The sequence below is a fragment of the Cannabis sativa genome, chromosome 9, assembly GCF_029168945.1.
Source record: "Cannabis sativa cultivar Pink pepper isolate KNU-18-1 chromosome 9, ASM2916894v1, whole genome shotgun sequence".
NCBI lineage: Eukaryota > Viridiplantae > Streptophyta > Magnoliopsida > Rosales > Cannabaceae > Cannabis > Cannabis sativa.
Window position 1 is genome coordinate 54,555,532 of NC_083609.1, and position 24,160 is coordinate 54,579,691.

General features: G+C 34.0%; 2 protein-coding genes across 5 annotated transcripts; both read right to left on the bottom strand.

The window, feature by feature from the left end:
* Positions 1-312: 312 nt before the first annotated feature.
* Positions 313-2,667, bottom strand: LOC115722035 (uncharacterized). Its single transcript, XM_030651155.2, has 2 exons — positions 777-2,667; positions 313-689 (listed from the first exon to the last, which is right to left on the bottom strand). The coding sequence occupies exons 1-2, from the start codon at positions 2,258-2,260 to the stop codon at positions 650-652; spliced, it is 1,524 nt and encodes a 507-aa protein (XP_030507015.1). The 5' UTR covers positions 2,261-2,667; the 3' UTR covers positions 313-649.
* A 6,318-nt stretch (positions 2,668-8,985) lies between these two features.
* Positions 8,986-11,244, bottom strand: LOC115722036 (18S rRNA (guanine-N(7))-methyltransferase RID2). 4 transcript variants are annotated; one of them, XM_061104201.1, is made up of 9 exons: positions 11,091-11,244; positions 10,790-10,970; positions 10,610-10,693; positions 10,478-10,533; positions 10,263-10,319; positions 9,982-10,031; positions 9,733-9,861; positions 9,529-9,625; positions 8,986-9,398 (listed from the first exon to the last, which is right to left on the bottom strand). In XM_061104201.1, the coding sequence occupies exons 2-9, from the start codon at positions 10,962-10,964 to the stop codon at positions 9,234-9,236; spliced, it is 813 nt and encodes a 270-aa protein (XP_060960184.1). In that variant the 5' UTR covers positions 10,965-10,970; positions 11,091-11,244; the 3' UTR covers positions 8,986-9,233. The 4 variants fall into 4 exon arrangements, with proteins under 4 accessions (XP_060960184.1, XP_060960183.1, XP_030507016.2 ...); XM_061104200.1 differs by having other exon boundaries at positions 9,733-9,885; positions 11,091-11,243; XM_030651156.2 differs by having other exon boundaries at positions 9,733-9,885; positions 11,067-11,223.
* Positions 11,245-24,160: the final 12,916 nt, after the last annotated feature.

Consider the following 24,160-nt stretch of genomic DNA (forward strand, 5'->3'; position numbering starts at 1 on the left):
ATCCGATTACAAACATAATGAACTCCACAATGAGATTAACAACCAATCCCTCCTAACAAGCTAACGATAGTCACCAAACTCTTAGCCACCAACACAACATCTAGCTAAATCCCTTTAGTGAACAAAAAAAATAGTACAATTCCTTAGTGCACAGCGCAAGATACTTGACAGACTAAAAATTCAGCTTTAATTTTGACTCAAACTATCTTTGAATAACAAGACCGCTAGACCAATAGTTCGAAGAAGTCACAGACGACACAAGCTTCCGGCTGAAGAGTATATTCAATACTAAGTTAGGATGCACGACTACTCTTTATCTTTAAGATTTTTGTATTTAGTTACTTTTTAACAATGACAATAAAATGTAAGCCATAGAGGACACAACCGAACCTATTATCAACAGAACAATTTTAACAGTATAATCTCTCTGAGCAGCAGTATCAAGGACCAAAAATGCCGACGAAAATAAAATGTCAACTTCAATTGTTTTGCTAGACCTGATTCAACTTCCTAACTACTACAGTGCATCCATTAGGCAATATAGGCATAACCTAACATGAATGGCCAGTAGTACTATGCACAAAAAAAGTATACAAAATTCTTTATTATAGAGAGCTGAAAGAAAACTTGCTTTGTTTCTTCAAGTCCTTCAAATATCTTCAATTCCCCTCCTTATTAAACCACTTCGGCTGTTATAAAAAAGAAAAATGAACAATCCTTAGCATAATATAAATTAAACATAATCAAATACATGGGAAAGATGATTGAAAAGGTACCTCGTGTTGTAGTTCAGTCCAGGTGGTAGATACACTAGTTCAGAACTACCATGGAACTCCGTAAGCAAAAGAGACGACCCTCTATAGCTGTTACACACTAAATGCTTAGGGGGAAAATCAACCACAGTAGCAGTCTTAGTAACAAAGTTATAGCAGAAAAAAACTCTAGGCAAAGTCGAGCTACAGACCAACATGCTAGATTCGTCTTTCCATGCTCCTAAAACTTGTAAAGTCCATGAGAAATCAAACAGCTCCCCCTCATGATAAATGTCAATGGGGTCATATTTTTTCCATTCAGTGATTTTTCCTTCACTGTTGTGGTTCGTACCATACCAAATTCTCAAAACTCCCCAGTGTGCTTTGACGAAACCTACATGGCCACCTAAATCCACCAGACGAAACTCCATAGGCGAGCATATTTTGCACTTTGCATCAATTGGAGTTTTTATGATTGAGAATTTTTCAAGCTTAACATCAAAGACGATGATGTGTTCAAGTGGTGCATACCAATAAAGGAATCCTTTCTCAAAAACAGGTTCGATAAAGAATTCTAAGTCATCTACGTCTATAACAGAGGGGTAGCGGAGGACTCTCCAAGTATCAGATCCTAAGGTCAAAATACTAGCGAGGTTCGCATGTTTAGTACGTTGAAGAAGAATAATTTTGAAAGTCTCATTACCTGATTCCCCGCAAACACCCAGTCCGAAGGATGACCTAACAATTCTTAGTGAAGGACTCGAAGGTGAAGGTGGCTGTTTGAGGAAAAGAACTTCCCCCTTCAGTGGATTGACTATGAAAGCTTGGGTAGAAGATGTCCGAGAGTAGCAAAGTAGTCCATTACAAAAAGAATATAAGGTGATCTCGTCTCCTTCCAATTCACCAAGCGATTTGAGATTAAAACCACATAACTTCCCTTCTTCATCCCTCCAATATATCTGTTCTCTTTCTCCAATAAATTTTGAAGAAATATAAAAATAACTATTTGTTTGAGGTTGAGCGATCGGAGGAATCGGCGGAGCAATCGGAGGAACTGGATCTTGAGCAGGAGGTCGAGGAATGGGAGGATTCTCAATTTCTTGTGGTGGAGCCGAGTAAAAAGAAGACAGCGGCGGAAGCGTGGAAATAGTCGCCGGAGCCGAGAAAGACGGCAGCGAAGAACACGCAACAGAGGAGAAGGTGAAAGACTCGGTGGAAGCAGAAGTCGGTGGAATGGGAACGAACGGAGTGGTTCCGGAGCCAATCGTCAAAGATCCGATGGCGGCGACTGAAGAAGAAGCAGTCGTAGTAACAGTCGCCGGAGCAGCGACGACGGTGGAAGAAAGAAAAGGAGATACTACGGTGTCAATGGAAGAAACTTCTGGAGTTGTTCTGGTAGGACTAGGAGGTGCCATGAGAGAGATGAAGATTAGGAATGAATGAAAATTGTGATCGATAGACTCAGAGAGCCAAGATTTATACAACAGAGTCATACACAATTCACGCATAAGAAACGATACAACTTCTTAAGAGATTCTGGAAGTTAGTTAGAAAACGGTACAAACCGGCTGTAACGGAATTCTAACTAACTTCGTAGTACATGACCCTGCACTGCCACGTGTTGTAGATGGTGTCAGACGCCGTCACCGCCGTGTGGAACAGCCTCTTACACCCAGATTTCCCTTTTGATTTCTCCACTGGGTCCATCGAAATCGAACAAGTTTTCGATGAACCTGGGAAATCCTGATTTAATGGACCATCTGCTATAATCAAACCTACAGAAAAGGTTATCAAAGTTGTCAACAACAACAAATTTCCACAACCCATTTTATCTCCTCTTTTCTCTCTTTCTATCTCTGAATCTGCTTCTCTCTCGATGTCTTTCTACTTATAAATAATAATAATAATAATAATAATAATAATAATAATAATATAGGGGTCCTTTGCAAAATGTCCCAAAATTATAATGCATTTTGCCAACTACCCTATTTTGAAAAGTATTTGATTGATTGGAGAAATTTTATTTACACTCTATTTTAATAATAATTTTTATTTTATATAAAATTTATATCTTTAATTATACTAACTCTTTTCTTTTAATTTATATTCTTAAAAAATATACTTATCAAACAAAATTAAATTGTATTTTAAATATTATGACAAAAAAATTAAAAATAAAAAATTATATAAAATTATCTTAATAAAATATACCTGAATTAAAAAAAATTATAAAAATAAAACCAAAATAAGTATTGAAATTAACATAAAATAATGCAAATAGAACTCCCTTTTGTTGTAATTTCAGCGGAAATAACCTTGAGGATTCAATCATAAAATCTGCAATGAACTCAAAACTTTGACAGTAAAATGAACATAAACCAATTAATCTCCACAATGAATCAAATCCGAAATCAAACAAAGAACAACACACGATTTTATCCTGGTTCCGGTCCTAGAGATCAATATGATCCCTGGCCATACTCCAGCTGAGAAACATCACCAATCTTCATTAATATGAGAATAAGAGAGAGCAACAGTACAATTACAATAACCAGAGCAATCACAGCTCAGATGGTACTCGACACACACCAGAGAAAACAGTCACGGTTTTCTCTCTATCAACCCGAGTACACCCCTTGTTCTTGACCCTCTTCAAGAACAGAACTCTCAGCTTAGAACCCTAAGCAGTTCCCTCTAATCCTCTCTCTTGTTCTCTCTCCGTCTTTCTTCTGTTCTCTATCTATCTCTCTTTTAGAAGTGAAAAGACTAGACTTATATATAGTTCCAACTCAAACAAGGATAGCACCAACTAACTAACTAACATAACCGAAAGTTAGTTAAGTTAGTTGGTTTAAATGAGTTGGATAATAAGTTGGTTTAGAGGATCAATTTCCACAAATTTCCACCTTGATTCTCTAAAGCAATTTATCAGAGTCTTTTCACTGAAGCCTTGATGATGTGATATCTCGAAATGTTCAGCAAGAACCAATGTTCAGCAAACTGAGACAATGCATCAGTTTACTGAATGTAAGAACCTTTGTTCCCATGTCAGCAGGGTTGTCACTTGTGTGCACCTTTTCCAATTCCAGAACCCTGTCCTCAATCTTCTCTCGAATCCAATACAATCTAATGTCAATGTGCTTGCTTTTCTCATGGTATACGGGATTCTTGCACAAGTGAATAGATGACAGACTATCCGAATAGACTGTCCCTTTGTCTTTGAGCAGTAGCAGCTCTTGCAGTATTCCTTGTAACCATATAGCTTCCTTGAAAGCTTCAGTGGTGGCCATGAATTCTGATTCAGTAGTTGACAGTGCCACCACTGGTTGTTGTTGTGACTTCCAACATATGCAGCTTTTGTTAACCATGAATACATAAGCAGTGGTAGATCTTCGATTGTCCCTGTTTGATGCATAATCTGCATCAACATAGCCTTCTAACCTCACATCAGATGTATCTTTCTGATAGATCAGACCATACTTGATTGTCCCTTTCAAGTATCTAATCAGCCACTTTACAGCATTCCAATGCTCTAACCCAGGGTTTGCCATAAACCTACTCAAAACACTTAGAGCATGTGCTATATCAGGTCTAGTACTGACCATGATATACATTAGACATCCAACAGCCATAGCATATGGTACACCTCTCATATTTTTCCTTTCAGTTTCAGTTTTAGGGCAGTACTCATTAGACAACTTGAAGTGCCCTGCAAGTGGAACTGCAGTGGCCTTAGATGAATCTAAGTTAAACTTCTTGATCACCTTCTCAATGTAGCTTCTTTGAGTTAGCACCATCTTTCCTTCTTGCTTATTCCTCATGACCTCAATCCCCAAAATTTTCTTGACTGCTCCCAAGTCCTTCATTTCAAATTCAGAGTTGAGTTTGTTCTTAATGACTTGTATTTCAGCCTTGTCTTTGCTGATGATCATCATATCATCAACATATAGTAATAGGTACACAGCCTTAGGTGTTCCTAGTTCCTTGTAGTAAAGACAAGAGTCAAAGTTTGACCTTGAAAAACCAATACTCTGAACAAATTGGTTAAACCTTTGATTCCATTGTCTAGGTGACTGTTTCAACCCATACAATGACCTTTTAAGCAGGCAAACCAAATCATTTTTGCCATTTTCCACCTGAAAACCAGGTGGTTGTTCCATGAATATCTCTTCATCCAGAAAACCATTTAAGAAGGCAGTTTTGACATCCAACTGCTCAACTTCCAAGTCATTGTGTGCAGCAATGGCTAACATCATTCTAATGGTCTTGTACTTCACAACTGGTGAGAAGATATCTGTGTAATCAACTCCCTCAACCTGTGTGAATCCCTTAGCTACCAATCTAGCTTTATATCTAGGTGGTTCACCCTCGGACATTCCTTCTTTCTCTTTGAACAACCATCTGCAGGAGACAACTTTCTTGTCTTTTGGTCTTGGCACCAGGATCCAAGTTCTATTCTTCTTCAAGGAATGCATCTCTTCTCCCATTGCAGCAAGCCATTTCTTCTTTGATTTGCATGCAATTGCTTCTTCATAGGTAGTTGGTTCAGGTTCACTCTCAGATTGTATCACAACCAGGGCATAGGCTATCAAATCAGCTTCAGCATACCTACTGGGAGGTCTAATATCTCTCCTTGACCTGTCTCTAGCCAATTGATAGTTGGTCAAATCTGGTTGATCATCTTGACTGGTTTCCACCTCACTCGTATCTATACCGGCCTCGGTTGTGTCCGCACTCGTGTTTCCACCTCAAGAGATGTCCTTGCTTCTGGTGTGTGGGGTAAATCAATGGAGACTTCAATCTTGTCAGTGTTGGTCTCCAACTCAGCAAGGTCATCCCTGTTAGTACCTGCAACGTCAGAACCTTTGCCTTCCTTGGCTATCAAGTGCATGAAATCATGCTCATTAAAGACTACATCCCTAGATATGATAATCTTAGGTTTTCCATTTTCAACATGACATAGTCTATATCCTTTAACACCCTTAGGATATCCCAGAAAGAAACATTTAATTGCTCTAGGTTCCAATTTGTCAAGTTTCTGGTGTGCATATGCAGTGCAGCCAAATATTTTCAAGTGATTCAGTTTAGGTGCAGTGCCATGCAATTTTTCATAGGGAGTTTTTAAATCAATCACTCTACTGGGACTCCTATTAATCAAATAACATGCAGTGATCAAAGCCTCTCCCCAGTAGATTTTATCTAAACCAGAACTAATCAACAAGCACCTGACCTTGTTCAACAAGGTTTTATTCATCCTCTCAGCAACACCATTTTGCTGAGGGGTGTGCTTAACAGTTCTATGCCTAACAATTCCAAATTCAGAACATAGCAAGCCAAATTCAGTATTAATGAACTCTAAACCATTATCTGTCCTAAGCACTTTCAATTTCCTTACATACTGATTTTCCACTTCAATTTTCCATTCTCTGAATTTCTCAAGACATTCATTTTTTGTTTTAAGTAAATAAACCCATACATGCCTACTGAAATCATCTACAATGGACAAGAAATAGTGTTTACCTGAGTGAGTTCCAACCTTGTGAGAACCCCATAAATCAGCATGAACATATTCTAGTGGTCTTTTAGAACAATGGTGGCCAGCCATGAATTTCAATCTGTGATGCTTTCCCAACACACATGCTTCACAGAAGGGTAGTGAGTTCGGTTTGAAATTGCCTAAGAGCCCTTGCTTGGTCAGTTCTTTGATCCCTTGCTCACTCATGTGACCCATCCTTTTATGCCACAGTTCCATCTCAGTTTCTTGGTGTTGCACAACACTAGCTTCACAAGCCATTACTGTATCTCCTTGCAGAATGTACAAACCATTCTTCTTTTCACCTTTCATGATAGTAAGAGACCCCTTTGCAATTCTCATATGACCATTGTTAGACTTGTAACTGAAGCCTTCATCCTCAAGAGTACCAAGTGATATCAAGTTCCTTCTAAGTTCTGGAATATGCCTTACTTCATGTAGCATTCGAATAGTACCATCAAAGTGCCTAATAGCAACCTTTCCAATGCCAATTACCCTACAAGAATTGTCATTTCCCATTAGTACAGTACCACAATTTACTTTCCTATAGTCAATAAAATTTTCAAGAATAGGACACATGTGGTATGTGCATCCAGAATCAAGAATCCATTCATTTGTGATTCTTTGATCTGAGACCATATACAAGTCACCATCAGATGAGCAACGATCTGCTTCTTCAACATTAGAAGCTGAATCATGCTTCATTTCTCTGTCTTCTTTGAGTTTGTTCTTGAACTCAATGCAGAACTTCTTGATGTGACCTACTTTCCCACAGAAATAACATTTTCTGTCCTTATGGTATTTTCCTCTTGATTTCGATCTTGATTGGGATCTCTGGTTGCCTTTGAAATGATCCTTTCTGTAGTGATCTCTGCCCCTATTGTTGTCCCTTCCTCTGGCCAAGTAAGCTTCATCTTTGACATTGTCTTTCTCCTTGGACATTTCTTGTTCTTTGGACTTCAAGGCTCCAAGAACATCATCAAGGGTGAGAGTATCTCTTCCATACTTGATCACAGCCTTTAATTCTTGGTATGCAGGTGGCAAAGATCTGAGAAGAATGACAGCTTGGCTTTCTTCATCAACAGTGTGCTTCAAGTTAGCCAACCCTATAATGATTTGGTTAAATACATCAAGGTTATCATCCAAAGACAAATGAGAAGACATTTTAAAACCATATAAAGATTCTAACAAATTAATCTTGTTAGTTAGAGAGGGTTTCATGTAAATCTCTTCAAGCTTGCTCCATAGTTCTCGAGCTGTCTTCATATTCTGAACCTTCCTTTTCACTGTATTGGACAAGTACATTATGATAGTGTAATATGCCAATTCCTCCATATCTTCAAGTTCTTCCTTCTGCAACTTGTTAGTGAGTTCTTCCTTGGGTTTCAATGCCTTAGCAACCTTTTGATGAACAAGAATTCCCTTCAAACTTTCTCTCCATAGGCCAAAGTCCCCTGTCCCATTGAACTTCTCAAGTTCAAATCTTGCTGATCCTGTCATAACTGGTTGCAGATGAGTCTTGATTGAATCTTGATTCTTGAATTCCTCAAATGGATCTTGAACCTAAGCTCTGATTTTGTTGTAATTTCAGCGGAAATAACCTTGAGGATTCAATCATAAAATCTGCAATGAACTCAAAACTTTGACAGTAAAATGAACATAAACCAATTAATCTCCACAATGAATCAAATCCGAAATCAAACAAAGAACAACACACGATTTTATCCTGGTTCCGGTCCTAGAGATCAATATGATCCCTGGCCATACTCCAGCTGAGAAACATCACCAATCTTCATTAATATGAGAATAAGAGAGAGCAACAGTACAATTACAATAACCAGAGCAATCACAGCTCAGATGGTACTCGACACACACCAGAGAAAACAGTCACAGTTTTCTCTCTATCAACCCGAGTACACCCCTTGTTCTTGACCCTCTTCAAGAACAGAACTCTCAGCTTAGAACCATAAGCAGTTCCCTCTAATCCTCTCTCTTGTTCTCTCTCCGTCTTTCTTCTGTTCTCTATCTATCTCTCTTTTAGAAGTGAAAAGACTAGACTTATATATAGTTCCAACTCAAACAAGGATAGCACCAACTAACTAACTAACATAACCGAAAGTTAGTTAAGTTAGTTGGTTTAAATGAGTTGGATAATAAGTTGGTTTAGAGGATCAACTTCCACACCTTTTGATTAAATGACATCTTCTTTTAATGAAAATTTCATATTTCTCTTATTACGCTCGAGACACTAAAAAATAATTTTTAAAAGAAAATCTATTTTTATCATCTTTGTTCTCTACTTTTTTCCTCCTCCTACCCATACCCCAACCAAAACTATTTTGCCAGTCACCGTCAGCGACCTCCACCGGCAACCACCGCCGGTGACCTGTCAAAGAAGGAGACGACCGACCACCACCACCCAAATTTAAAAATATCTTATTCAAAGTAAATTAATATAGATCTTTATTGTAAATGAATTTTTATGCATTTTTTTTTTAAAATTTAAAGTCTATTATTAATTTATTACTATTTTAGTGTATTATAATATTTATTTGTTGAGTTTTCGACAGCCTCTCTTATTTTTTTTAGCACGATTTTATTTTATTTTTAATATATAATCTAATTAATATAAATAATTTAAACTAACAAATGTCATCAAAAATATTATCATGAAGAAAAAAATGAAGACTCTTGGAAATAAATTTCAAATGGCTCACGATCAAGATCAATAAGTTAATTTCATAGTTTCTCCATAGGTTATTTAATAAGTTAATTTCAAACTGCCCCAAATTTTCAAAACAAAAATTGTTAATGTAAAATATAGATACTATGTTGATTTGAATATCCTAGTGTTGGTGTCTTTCAACGTGTAGATTGAAAAAACTATTAAATACGTTTATGCATATCTATTGTAACTATGTTTTGTGTAAAGAAAGCCTATGGCGCTTTCAAAATCGAGGCTTTCTTTTCCTAGCAGTGTATTTTGTGTCAGCAGGTACAACATTCCCTCTTCTTCTCATCTGTTCCTTCTTCTTCAGTATCCATTCCCTGCCCTTCTCTTTTTCCATTATTCTTTGCTTTTTTCTCGGCCTGTTCGTGTCAGAAACACATACCTGCACACCAAAAAAACTAATTCCATGCTAACATATCTAAAGAGAAGGCCTTAAATCACAAGAACAAAGATTGCACGAAGTTCTTGTTCTTGCAATGCATAGAGATACCTAGAGCAGAGCAAGTGATTACCGTTTGATCTTCTTCATCTCCACTACTATTGTCGCCTTTACGCTTTGGAACTGTTGGGCTACAAGTCAGAACAAGGTATTCTTTCTTTTTCTTGGAACTGTTTTAGAAATGATTTTTAGTCAAATTTAGCAGAAAATAAGCAAACAACAAATACTATTATGTTATTACATATTAACTTTTCTTACAATATTTAAGCTTGTGTACCTGTGGGGAAAATCAATAACCAAGCTACCAATGAATCCAGCTTCAAGCGCAGACTTAAATATTAACACTCGCTGCTCTACACTTTCAAAATACACTTGAAAGACTGCTCTTGCTCCCCTTGCGAAACATCTGTATAGAGATTTAAAGAATGCACTGGAAAAAGAATTTTAGACAAAGATTACAAAAAGTGAAGTAATTTACAAAATATCATTTATGATGAGAATGAGTCAAAGAGAAAGACCAACATACTCTAATCTTAGTTTTGGGTTGTGTGAGGATTTGTCAGCATTGCACAACCACTGTCACTCAACACACAATAGGAAAAATATTAAAATTATACATAAAAATAAGTTTAAAATTACTAGTATTAAATATAAAACTCAACCTATTGTCATATGAGAAAACAAATTTCAAAGCACCACATAAAATGATGCTAACACATTGAGTTAAGATTTGACAAGTCATACCAAGTAAATTGCCATTATAAAAGAAGAGAGGAGAAAGAAATAGTAAGATAATAGAAAGTAGACCTGAATAGCAGAGATACTTATGGCCCCATCAATAAGACCAGACCGAAACCCCAATCCCTGAAACAAGATCCAATCCAACACCTTCTCACTCTAAAAGTTGATAAAACAAAAACCCCATACAACAATACATGTTTTTTATATTGCACCACAAAATGGAAAATATGACAAGCCCAATAATGAGCATCATCTTAATTAGGGGAGAAGGAAGGGATTACCTGACCCATGTCAGCAAGTAATAAATCACCTTCAACCTCCCTCTCCAACGCAACATCTGTAATGTAGGATAAGATTATTAGAGAGAATGCATAATTAATAATATATAACTGAGAATATATGTTTCGACGTACTAAGCATTGAGTTAGAGATATCTAAACCGATCCACTCATGCCCATTCTCTGTTACTGTTTCTCCACTAAGTCCTGACCCGCAACCTGCAATAATTCAAATCAAACCCATATCATATATATATATATATATGTGTGTATGCTAATGTTTGTTTGAAAAGAAGAAGTGGTGATTTTAATTACCAATATCGAGAAGCAACCTGGGAAGTCCATCTTTGGGCAAGGCGAGAAGCTCGAGAGCCCTCTCGGTGAGCTCTGCTTGGATTTTGATGATTCGAGAAGAGGAGGTATACTTCCTAGCTTCTTTATCATTATAGAATATCTCCGGAGGCGCTTGGAATTCCGGCCGAGATGACATGTTTACCTATGATTATGATTATGATTATGAAGCCATTGATCAGTTGAGAAAGGAATTCATAAACTTAAAACAACTACAGATATTGATCATCAGAGAACAAACTCAGTAGATGTTGGAGAGTGATACCGCCGCTGTGTCGCCGAGAACAATGGAGATTGAGGCCGGAGCTGGAGTCGACGGTGATAATTTTTGAGAAAGAATAAAGTGATGTAGACAGTCTAGGGCTTCGTGAAAAGTAAATAATGCAATTAGAAAATCTTATATAGGTAACTAAAATAAATGAAAAAGACTAAAATAACCCTAAAATAAAAACCAATTTCATAAGTTACCATAAAATGTTTTTATTTTTCACTAAACCATTATGTGTGTGTGTGATTAAGTATGGAACAGAAATGATCATATAATATAAGAATACTAATTTCAACTAATTCTTTACTAAACAATCTATTTTAGTTGATAAAATAGAACAGAAATATATTAACAAATCATCAAAAATAATACCAATTAAACTATTAAGTAACCATTTTTTTATGTTCTACAAAAAAAAAAAAACACATATAGCAGGAACTATTAATTCTTCTATATGCATCAAAACAATAAAAGAGACAATATTTCTTTCAAACTACACCTACAAATTTGAGCACGTCACGAAAAATATCAAACTGGACCTATATTTTAAAAATATTAATACAGCAGAGCTTATATTTTTTTAGAACAATAATTTAAAAAGTATGAAAAAATTAAGTTTGAACTATCACTACACATAAATTTACAACCTTTTTTTTAGCAATGTGATTTACAGTACTAATTGAAACCGTTTGGTATGCAACACCGAAGTTGATTACACAGGCTAATTTGTCCAATTCAGTATTTGGGCATGTTAGAGTCTGGATAACTAATCCAGCTAACCTAATCTGTCTAGGATTATTTATCCAATTCAGCAAGGTGGGATAAATAATCTCGCAGGTGAGATTTTTTTTTTATCGTTTTTTTTTAATTTTAATTTTATTAATATATTTTATATTTAATAAGAATTTAAAGGAAATAATTATCACTCATTTTTTTTATCAAAAACTTATTCATTAAAATTAGTGAAAATGTATAATTTTGAAATATTATACATGAGTTTTTAAAATTTAGAATATTACTAATTAAACAATAGTTACTTAAATTGATTCTAAAAAAAATAACATGACAATAAAATTATATATTATTTTTAAATTACTAAAAAATTAATATTTATATTAAATTAGGAATTAAATTAATATTTAAGATAAATAATTTTATATTATTCAATTATTTTTATTTTACTATTTTAATTATTAGGTGATTTTACAATGCACCCCCTTAAAAGGGGTGTACTGATGCACCCTTGACTTGTTTCGGCATCCAGGAGAATTTTTAGTCTAATTTTTTTTCATATTCATGTATGTTATAGCTATTTAAGATAACCTACAAAATTTTGAGAAATTCAGAATAATTTACAATATAGAAAACAATGTTCAAACAGTCTATTTTACACGCGTATAAAATAAAATAGTCACGCGTGCAACACACTGTTTGAACGTAGTTTTCGGCGTGTTAAACTTTTCTAAATTTCTTAAAATTTTGCAGGATGTCTTAAATAACTATAACGTACATGTTAAGCAAAAATTTCACATTTAGAATATTAAAAATAAATGCAAAACACAATTTCACCTATGCTAAATTCATAGCATAAGAATTTATTAATTTAAGTTCGACCCATCCAAGATTATAAGAATAATCTCTTAATTACAATCCTTTCATATAAAGGAAATACTATTTGATTCCAATTACGATGATCTTAAATAATTAAAATAATTTGGGAAAAATTTGGGGTAAATTTGGGAAAAATTTGGGGTAAATTTAGAATTGCAGCTGAACTCAGTCTATTTAATTAACCGAGCTACCTACATACCTTCTTTGTGAAGGATCAAGCCACTTGTAATTCAGAATACGGTATTTTGGAATTTAGATATAAGGATTCCGGTAGATGACCACTTTTAGGAATCCTTTGCTATTTAAAAATTTAGGAAAATTCCTAGGTGGATGACCTTTTATGGAATTTTAAAATTTGTATTTTTATACCATTTTGTGGTATCGGCGACTGCACTTAGTCTTAGCAACTAAGTTGCCTACGTATCCTTTATAGGAATCAAGTCAAACGTAGTTCCAATAGCATTAAAAGATTTTGTATCTTCGATAACTTTGATATTTGAGGTAAATAACCTCGTTTGAGATTTTTGAGGTAGATGACCTCATTTGGGATTTGACGAGGTGAATGACCTCATTTCAGATTTTGAGGATTTGTGATTGTACCTAATCTTAGCAATTAGGTTGCCTACGTACCCAAAATGGGATCAAATCGAACGTAGTTCATAGAGTGTTAAAAGATTTTGTATCTTTGATAACTTTGTGGAGAATTAACTCACTTTCATATTTTGAGGTAAATGACCTCATTTGGGATTTTTGAGGTAGATGACCTCATTTGAATTTTGGTGAGGTGAATGACCTCTTTGAGAATTTTAGAAATTGCAATTGTACCTAATTTTAGCAATTAGATTGCCTACGTATCCTTTTGAAAGGAATCAAATCGAACGTAGTTCATACAATCTTTGTGAAAGTTAATTCACTTTGCCATTTTGAGGTGAATGACCTCATTTAGCATTTTGAGATAAGAGAACGTCACTAGAGATTTTTTGAGGTAAAAGACCTCATTTGAGAATTTTGAGGTGAATGACCTCATTTGGGATTTGATGAGGTTACTGACCTCATTTGGAATTTAGAGGATTTGTGATTGTACCTAATCTTAGCAATTAGGTTGCCTACGTACCCAAAATGGGATCAAATCGAACGTAGTTCATAGTTTCTTCTTGTATCTTGTGATCATGTATTCTTTGGAGACATGGAGTTCATTTTAAAAGAAAACTCATTTTTAATCTCACACCAATAAATTTAGAGACCTCTTGAATTACAATTCTATTGTGATGAGAATTGTAAAATAATTCATACTTACTTGACTTGGTGTCTTTAACTATGAAAGTAATTTGAATAGTGGCAGTTGAGATAAATTTGTTTTGACAAAGATATGTATTATTTTGCCATATCTTGTCATATATTTGATACTGGAAACTTGCTTTCAATTTCTCTTTCATTAAATTAATTGTACATTTTTTTTGGTTCACAGTACACCTTAATTTTTCTTAGCCACAGTAAATAGTACAATACTAATATATATATACAAATAAGTATATATATAGTATGTGTAGGTTAGTCTCAAATTCAGTATCATAATTTTCACACATATTTATACAAATATCTATAGGGCCCGTTTGGTACGCAGGATTGGACTGGGTTGGACTGAAAAGGATTGGACTGGACTGGACAAGATTGGATTATGCTGAAAGTAATCTTGTGTTTGGTTTAAGAATGGACTGGACTATTTTATTTATTTCCTTTTAGAAAAAAAAAACTTAAATTAAATAAAAACATATAATAATAAATTAAAATTAAAATATATAATAATAAATAAATATAAATAAATAATTCGTAGCAAAAAAAAAATAATATATCATATATAATTAAGAATATATCATAAATATATAATCAAATATTTTGTCATATTTTTTATTTAATAAATAATTAAAATAGTAAAACAAAAATACTTGAATAATATAAAATTGTTTTTCTTAAACACTAATTTAATATAAATATTAATTTTTTAAAATATTTATACAATTTTTTTAGTAATTTAAAAATAATATATAATTTTATTGTCATATTTTTTTTTTCTTAGAATCAATTTAAGTAACTATTATTTAATTAATAATATTCTAAATTTTAAAAACTTATGTATAATAATTCAAAATTATACATTTTCACTAATTTTAATGAATAAGTTTTTGATAAAAAAAAATGTATAAATAAATGTGTGATAATTATTTCCTTTAAATTCTAATTAAATTTAAAATATATTAATAAAATTTAAATTTAAAAAACGATAAAAAAAATCTCACCTGCATGGGATTATTTATCCCACCCTGCTGGATGGGATAAATAATCTCAGACAGATGAGGTTAACTGGATTAGTTATCCAGACTTCTAACATGCCCAAACACTGGATTGGACAAATTAGCCTGTCTAATCCAATCCAGTGTTGCGTACCAAACGGGCTATTTTTTTGAGCTTCAGTTTTCTGCAGTGCGCTATTTTCCTAAGCTTTAGCTTTTTGCTTTGCTTATTATTTTTCGAGCGTTTGCTTTTTTCTTTGTGCTCAATTTTCCTAAGCTTTAGCTTTCTGCTTTGCTTATTATGTTTTTTTTTTTTGAGCGTTTGCGTTTTTTTTGTGCTCAATTTTTTTTAGCATTCACTTTTTGCTTGCTCTATTTTTTTTTTTTGAGCATTCGCTTTTTGCTTGCTCTATTTTTTTTTTAGCATTCGCTTTTTGCTTGTTCTATTTTTTTCTTGAGCGTTAACTTTTTTTTTTTTTGCTATGCTCAATTTTTTTTTTTTTTTTGAGCATTCACTTTTTGCTTGCTCTTTTTTTCCTTTGGCGTTAGCTTTTTTTGTTAAGCTCAAATTTTCTTTTTTAGGTTGCAACGAGTGACAACCTTTCTCCTCATTTAAAAGGAAGACATGTCCTTAGTTAAAGACACAATGTCACAATGCGCTTTTTGAAATTGAGACTCTATTTGGATATCTTCGTCTTGGACCATCTTTTCAATGATATTTTTAAGGGCACGACATTTTGTTGTTGAATGAGTATCACTTCGATGGTACTGACAATAATTAGTTTTGTCAATATTAGTGCCTGCTTTTGTTGTTTTAGGCTTTGGGAGATTTATAGCTTTTGCAGCCAATAATCCATCTAATATTTGTTCGACAACATCTTCATCAATGAACGAATACCCCATAGTCTCTTTTATAATGGACTCTTTCGGTAGTATTTTAGCTTTTTCTTTGCCTTTGTCATATTTTACAAAGGTAGCCATTGATTCATATGACATGTCGTTTTGACGAGCTATTTGCACCTCAACATTACTTGCTTTGGAAACGAGCTCATTGAAAGTTTCAGGTTCTATGGAGCATAAGTAAACTGCTATCTCAGGAATGAGATTTTGCCTACACAATTGAACTGCAGATAGCTCAGATAATTTTTCTGGACATTGAAGTCGAACACTTCTCCATCTAGCAATAAATTATTGACAGATTTATCTGTTGTTTGCTTAGTTTCAGCTAAGTCACTAAGAGTGACTTCCCTTATTGAGCTTACAAACTGAGCAATGAAGGCTATTTGCATGTCATCCCATGTGATTATCGATCCTGGTGGTAATTGCATATACCAAGTGAATGCCACCCCTTTAAGCGATTGTACTAATTGTCTTATGAGTAATGGATCAGACTGAGTAGATTCACCACATGCCGAGACAAAGTACGCCAGATGTTCTTTGGGGGACCCATTTATCCCATCAAACTTTTCAAATTGTAAGTTTATGTAATTTGGGGGATATGGAACATAATCATAATGGGACGGGTATGGTTTATGGTATCCAAGAATGGGAATATTTGTTGTTTCATAACACTCTCGAATGCTTTCCATGATTAGTGCTTTCAATTCCTGATGAGGTATTGAAGTTGATGGTGTAGGCTCTTTTGAACAAGGTTGCATTGGCAAAGTTATTGACACTTGCCCCTGTTCCACTTGTTTTTGCTTACTTAAACTAGCTTGTTTAGCTAATTGTGTTGTAAGATATTCAACTTCAGCGTCTTTCTCCGCCAACTTTCTTTGCAACTCTTCAATTGGTTCTTCCAAACTCATCGTTCCAATAACAAACACTGACATACTGTTAGATTCAATGTTGTTACATCTCACTGACTTCCTTGGGAAAGTCTTCTCATGATTTGTAGATGGAACATTGCGATATGAGTCACTAGAACATTTAATGAAGCTTTTGGATTGAACTGCTAAGAAATTGTGGCACTTATAAGCTAAACATTTTCGTACAGGATGTAGTTTTGAGCATACTACTTGTCTCATGTACTGTTTTGGCTTATTCCTTAATGCCCCAGTTATAGCAGTGGTGGTTCTTATGGTATTTAGACCATGAAGACATTCCCACCTTCCTTCTTCTTTTTCTTTTGAAGTCCATTCATTTATGCCATTAGAAAATGTGTACGAGTTCAACTGTGAAAAGTTAAACCCAGTACTTGCATCATTTCTTGTGGACTTCGGCTTTGATGTAAATCCCTTAGTAGGATTACCTTGAAACAATGAGATGTTTCTCACAAGGTTTGACTCAATTCCTTCTATATTTACCTTAAAAGGTTTTCTAGAAATAACCGGTTTTGCCCCAGCATATTTGGTGTATGACCCAGTCGTACTACTATTTAGTAGCTTTGTGCAAAGTGATTAGGTAGGATCTTTAGTAGTCTTTTGTACTGAGAAATCTAGACCATTAGCTTCCTCCTTTGTTGAGTTTACCATGCAAAAACTGACATCAACCAGGTGGATTGGAACAGAACCGATCATTATTTGAGTTAGGCCTTGTTGCTTAACCTTTGTGGTTCCAATATGAATGCAGCTAGATTTTGTTGACTTTGTTTGGATGGACTCCAAAGACTTGGGTATTGCAATAGCCTTTGATACTTGAGCAACTCCTCTCTTAATGGATTTGTCATTGCTCTTCTTTCGGCCTTTGGCGGCTTTCCCTTTTAAAGCCTTCGTGGTTGATGAGCTTTCATGACCTTCATTTCTCTAGGAACATCAATTTGTGTATAGGTTCCAATAGAAAATGTCATGAGAAAATCATCTTTCTTCTTTTGCCCCAAGTTGGTGTGCGCATGTGCAAGCTTGTGGAAAAGTACTGTTACTTTCGGTGCCATTATTTTTCTCTGTAAAATAGCACACCTAATTACAAAAGTGTCATTTTTTAATTCTCAACGTAATTAGAGATGAAAAGGAGAATGAGTCTCACCGGGCGTGCCAAAAATTATGTTAAGCAAAAATTTCACATTTAGAATATTAAAAATAAATGCAAAACACAATTTCACCTATGCTAAATTCATAGCATAAGAGTTTATTAATTTAAGTTCGACCCATCCAAGATTATAAGAATAATCTCTTAATTACAATCCTTTCATATAAAGGAAATACCCTTTGATTCCAATTACGATGATATTAAATAATTAAAATAATTTGGGAAAATTTTGGGGTAAATTTGGAATTACAGCTGAACTCAGTCGATTTAATTAACCGAGCTGCCTACATACCTTCTTTGTGAAGGATCAAGCCACTTGTAGTTCAGAATACGGTATTTTGGAATTTGGATATAAGGATTCCGGTAGATGACCACTTTCAGGAATCCTTTGCTATTTAAAAATTTAGGAAAATTCCTAGGTGGATGACCTTTTATGGAATTTTAAAATTTGTATTTTTATACCATTTTGTGGTATCGGCGACTGCACTTAGTCTTAGCAACTAAGTTGCCTACGTATCCTTTATAGGAATCAAGTCAAACGTAGTTCCAATAGCATTAAAAGATTTTGTATCTTCGATAACTTTGATATTTGAGGTAAATAACCTCGTTTGAGATTTTTGAGGTAGATGACCTCATTTGGGATTTGATGAGGTGAATGACCTCATTTGAGATTTTGAGGATTTGTGATTGTACTTAATCTTAGCAATTAGGTTGCCTACGTACCCAAAATGGGATCAAATCGAACGTAGTTCATAGAGTCTTAAAAGATTTTGTATCTTTGATAACTTTGTGGAGAATTAACTCGCTTTCATATTTTGAGGTAAATGACCTCATTTGGGATTTTTGAGGTAGATGACCTCATTTGAATTTTGCTGAGGTGAATGACCTCTTTGAGAATTTTAGAAATTGCGATTGTACCTAATTTTAGCAATTAGATTGCCTACGTATCCTTTTGAAAGGAATCAAATCGAACGTAGTTCATACAATCTTTGTGAAAGTTAATTCACTTTGCCATTTTGAGGTGAATGACCTCATTTAGCATTTTGAGAGAAGAGAACGTCACTTGAGATTTTTTGAGGTAAAAGACCTCATTTGAGAATTTTGAGGTGAATGACCTCATTTGGGATTTGATGAGGTTAATGACCTCATTTGGAATTTAGAGGATTTGTGATTGTACCTAATCTTAGCAATTAGGTTGCCTACGTACCCAAAATGGGATCAAAGCGAACGTAGTTCATAGTTTCTTCTTGTATCTTGTGATCATGTATTCTTTGGAGACATGGAGTTCATTTTAAAAGAAAACTCATTTTTAATCTCACACCAATAAATTTAGAGACCTCTTGAATTACAATTCTATTTTGATGAGAATTGTAAAATAATTCAAACTTACTTGACTTGGTGTCTTTAACTATGAAAGTAATTTGAATAGTGGCAGTAGAGAAAAATTTGTTTTGACAAAGATATGTATTATTTTGCTATATCTTGTCATATATTTGATACTGGAAACTTGCTTTTAATTTCTCTTTCATTAAATTAATTGTACATTTTTTTTGGTTCACAGTACACCTTAATTTTTCTTAGCCACAGTAAATAGTACAATACTAATATATATATATATATATATATATATACAAATAAGTATATATATAGTATGTGTAGGTTAGTCTTAAATTCAGTATCATAATTTTCACACATATTGATACAAATATCTATATATGTATATTTAAGAATATTTTTATTTAAGGAAATATATTTCTATTTAAAGAAATAAATTTCTATTTAAGGAAATAAATAAATAATTGATTTTCTGATAAATGAATATTTTATATTCATTGAATCTGGACAAAATCAATTATTTAATATTCTATATATGGTCAGATTTCTATATTCATTACCTGATTTGATTTCCTGAATTAATTGTCAAAACATTCTGACAATTAATGTGGCGCAGATACTGATGGAGTATCTCACCTATAAATATAGGGTCTCGGTCCCTGAGCTCCTCACCCATTCTGTTCATAACAGCAAATTCCATCTAAAGAGAGTTGAGAGAGCGAGGAAGCCCGATTACCCACATCAACCAGTTTCCTTTGCAGATCAAAGCTTATGTGGGTTTGAAGCTCAAGAATCAATGGCTGGAGGTATTTCGATCCTTATTCATTGTGTATATATGTTTGATTTAATTTCGCAATTTATACATAAATATATATGTTTCAGTTTATACATATAAATTGTCTAACAGTTGGTATCAGAGCGGATTATATATCTCTGCCTTGATTTATTTTGAGTTTTATATATATATATATACTTTTACGGGGTTATTCATTTATAATATAAATTATATATATTTTATATATATACTTTCATATTATATAATCCCGATTATATATATATACATTCATACTCAATTCTTTTTTATACATATATATATTCATATTTATATTCATCTTCATATGTATATATACATATATATATATTTATATTCATATACATCTTCATATATAAATATATACGTATATGATCGGTTCTTAATTTATATATATATTCATATTCATATAATTCTGATCATATATATATTTTAATTCAATCTACATATATACATATATATTCATATTTTAATTTTGTTTATATATATTATATATATATACGTAAGTATTGTTGTATATTTATACGTATATATATATTTTTTATATATACTTTTATTGCATGAAATTTTATGTAATACTCTCTTCCATACATTAATGATGATTTTATGCAGTATATATTGTATACGAGTATATATATACATGAAAGTTTTATGCTTCGGTCCGTATTTTTTCCGTTTTCATTTTTGGTATTTATTTTGAATTCTATATGCATTACTATATTCATAAGATATTATAGATCGATTTTGTGCATCAAAATAATTTTAATACCTTAAAATCTGAAAACTTTACTGGAAAAATCCATTCGGACCCGAGAACACCTTTTGAAATTAAAGTATACATTTTGCGTGTTTTCGATGCTTGAAATCAACATACATCTCTTAATTTTTTCATTTAGATCATTTTGGAATTGATTTCATGATTTTTGGAAGTTTAAGGAAAATATGTCGTTTTTTAGGGCAGATTTTTCAACAAAAAAAAAAAGGAAAATTAAGAAAAATTTAAGAAAATTCCGAAATTTTATTATTTTGATTTATTTTCGGAATTTTATTTTATTTCCTTATTTTTGTTGATTTAGTCAATTAAATTACATTTTTTTAAACTTTCCATTCTTATTTAACATATGTCTTCATATATTATATGTTATTTAGTAATAAATTATTATGAAAATTTTTTAATTTGGTAAATTAATTATATGCTTTATTTTTACATGTAATTACAATAATTGTGATATTTTAAGAATGTGAATATTTAATTATTCTACAATTAAGTGCGTAATTATTATTTTTATTTACCAATTAAGTAATTTATTGATTAAATTAATTGATAATCTGCCATTAAGTATATTTTTTTTAATTTTGCATTTAATTCATTTCATATAATTAATTGTACTAATTTGTATATTTATCTTATTTATACAAATTAATTATTAGTATAAATATTTAAGATATTATATGGTCATAAATGCATAATTAATTATATATTATGGAATTAAGCATTTAATTTATTATTATACAATAATTGTATTAATTTGTATTTATTTGGCAAACTTATTTTTAATACAATTAATTTTGATTTGTATGATTTAAATGTTATACATAAATTCCTTTTATAGTGCTAGATATATTTAGAAATATTCAAACATTAAGATAGGTTGAATATTTTATATAGCACATTAAGTTTCATAAAACTTCATAAAATTATTCATAAAACTTCCTAAAATGAATAAAATATGAATAAAATGTAAGTAATTTTGTGGTTTGACATAAGAAAACATGAACTTGGGGCAAATGCTCATATCTAGAACGGTTTTTAATGATCTTCGGACGACCACACTAGGAGCACTAATCTCAGTGATTGTCTATTATGTTAATAACGAAATTACTTTTAGGTAGAGCCCAATACCTAATGTCAAAGTGAAAATATAATTTTATATAATTAGGGAGTAGCCACAGCATCCTTATTTGTATAAAATTATATATTAATTAAAATTCACCTTAATGGACATAACTTGTAATTAATTATATAGGTATAATAATTTTACCCCACAAGGATTTTATTATATTTGTATAATTAATTAGGATAATATGTTAAATTAAATTCTCTTAATTTACCCCACAGGGAGTTATGGGGATTTAATTTAATAGTGTTATCACAAATTTAATTAAAGATAGATAATGTTGCCCCTGATTTTGCCCAATATACGTGGACCAACCGGACAGGGACACGTGGATCAAGCAATTCACAATATTTGCTAAGTCTTTTATGCCACAAGGTAACGTCCTGGACATAGGTCCCGGAGAAGGCACATGGAGCTTAAGGTGCTCTCGAAGGCTCACACAACGCTAAGGCATCTCCGCGAGGTGTCAGGCTTCTCCTGAGCAATCAAGTCGCATTAAATGCCGCATGGGAGGAAGCGTGTTGGAACTGCAACACGCAATAAAGTCTGACGGCACAACCTCCAACCAGCAGCGCCACAGTAATGATCATTTAAGTCTAGCGACGGCTACACACTGAAGAGTCACGTCAATCAAAAGGCAATAAGGACATTCCACATAAAAACCCTACAGCACCTAGGGATTTGACCATGCATTACCCATGGTATATTCATTGAGAATACCCAACTTTATGGATACTTACAGATACACCTGTAAGGACAATTCTAGGGATTACCCCACCAAAAACACTATAAATACCCCCTCAAAGCTCATTTAATGGGATCGAGAATCTTGGGCTGCATATGAGCAAGTAGAGTAAATACTCACCAAGAACATTCTCGGTATTTATAAGGGTGAAATTCTCCCAAGTAGAATCTCTGTATTAAATACATCCATAAATAACAAAGACTCGTGGACTAAGGCTCATTAACGCCCCAACCACGTAAAAATCCTTCTCTCACTTTCTTACAGCTCGATAATTCTGTAGTATTTTATTAGTTGCCGAAAATCTCGGTCCACATTTTGGTGCTTTCATTGAGAGCTGAAGAAAACTACTATAAACAAACATTTGACTTCACAAGCATGGTGGAGACAAGAAGTACTCGTCAGCCTCGTCCTCTGGAAGACGCTCAAGACCCAAACGAGGAAGATGTAGCCTCAAGAGCAGCAGAGGAGTCCGAGGAAGAAGAAGAAATAGTCCCCGATGACGACCACGAGGGAAACCTCGACGAGTATGCCTACGACGAAGGTAGTTACTCAGAACTGGTGCTTCTCAGACAAAAAGCTATCGATCACGAAGCCGAGATCGAAGCTCAGAAAGCACAAAACCAGAAAATGCAGGAAGTGATGCTGGCCATGCAAAAAGCCATGGAAGCAGCTGGCATTCACGTGCACCCCAAGGCAATGACCGCTGGACCCGACAAGGAGCCAGCGACGTCTTCGCCTAATTCCCAGCAGCAGAAATCTAGGGAGCCTAGCCCTATAAGGTACCCCGCTGAAGGGAATCAAACAAAAAACCCTACTTCTACCCCAGGGCGAAAGAAAAAGGTGCAGGATCCGCGAAAGGTCCGCTCAGATTTCCCTAAAGGGAAAGGTCCGCAGAGGGGCAAGCCCCAAAAAGGGAGCCTTGGCCCTCAAGATCAAGGGGACCGAAAAAGCGTTTCCGTACACCAAGAACCCGGGGGTAGAGGAAGAAGAGGACAGAGATGTCCTCCCGTTGATCTGAGAAATCAAATCAATGGGAACCAAGGTGATCTCCGGGATCACCTTGACCAAAAAAGATACGGACCCGTGGTCTCCTCGGGTACGTTGAATGAAGGAATTATGGCGGAACTCGCCATACTTCGAAAAGACATTGCCCGAGTCTCCCGGAGGCAGAAGGGAGACGACTCCGACTCGGACAGCGAGGATCGAGAGCCATGTGCTAAGCACATCCTAGAGGCAGAGCTCCCAAAGAACTTCAAGATGCTCGAAATGGCAGCTTATACCGGGAACTCCGATCCTAGTGACCACCTGTCACGGTTCAACCGTGTCATGACGGTCATGAGGGTCAGCAATGACGCGAAATGTCTGTGCTTCCCACTTACTCTAAGTGGGTCCGCGGAGGAATGGTTCAA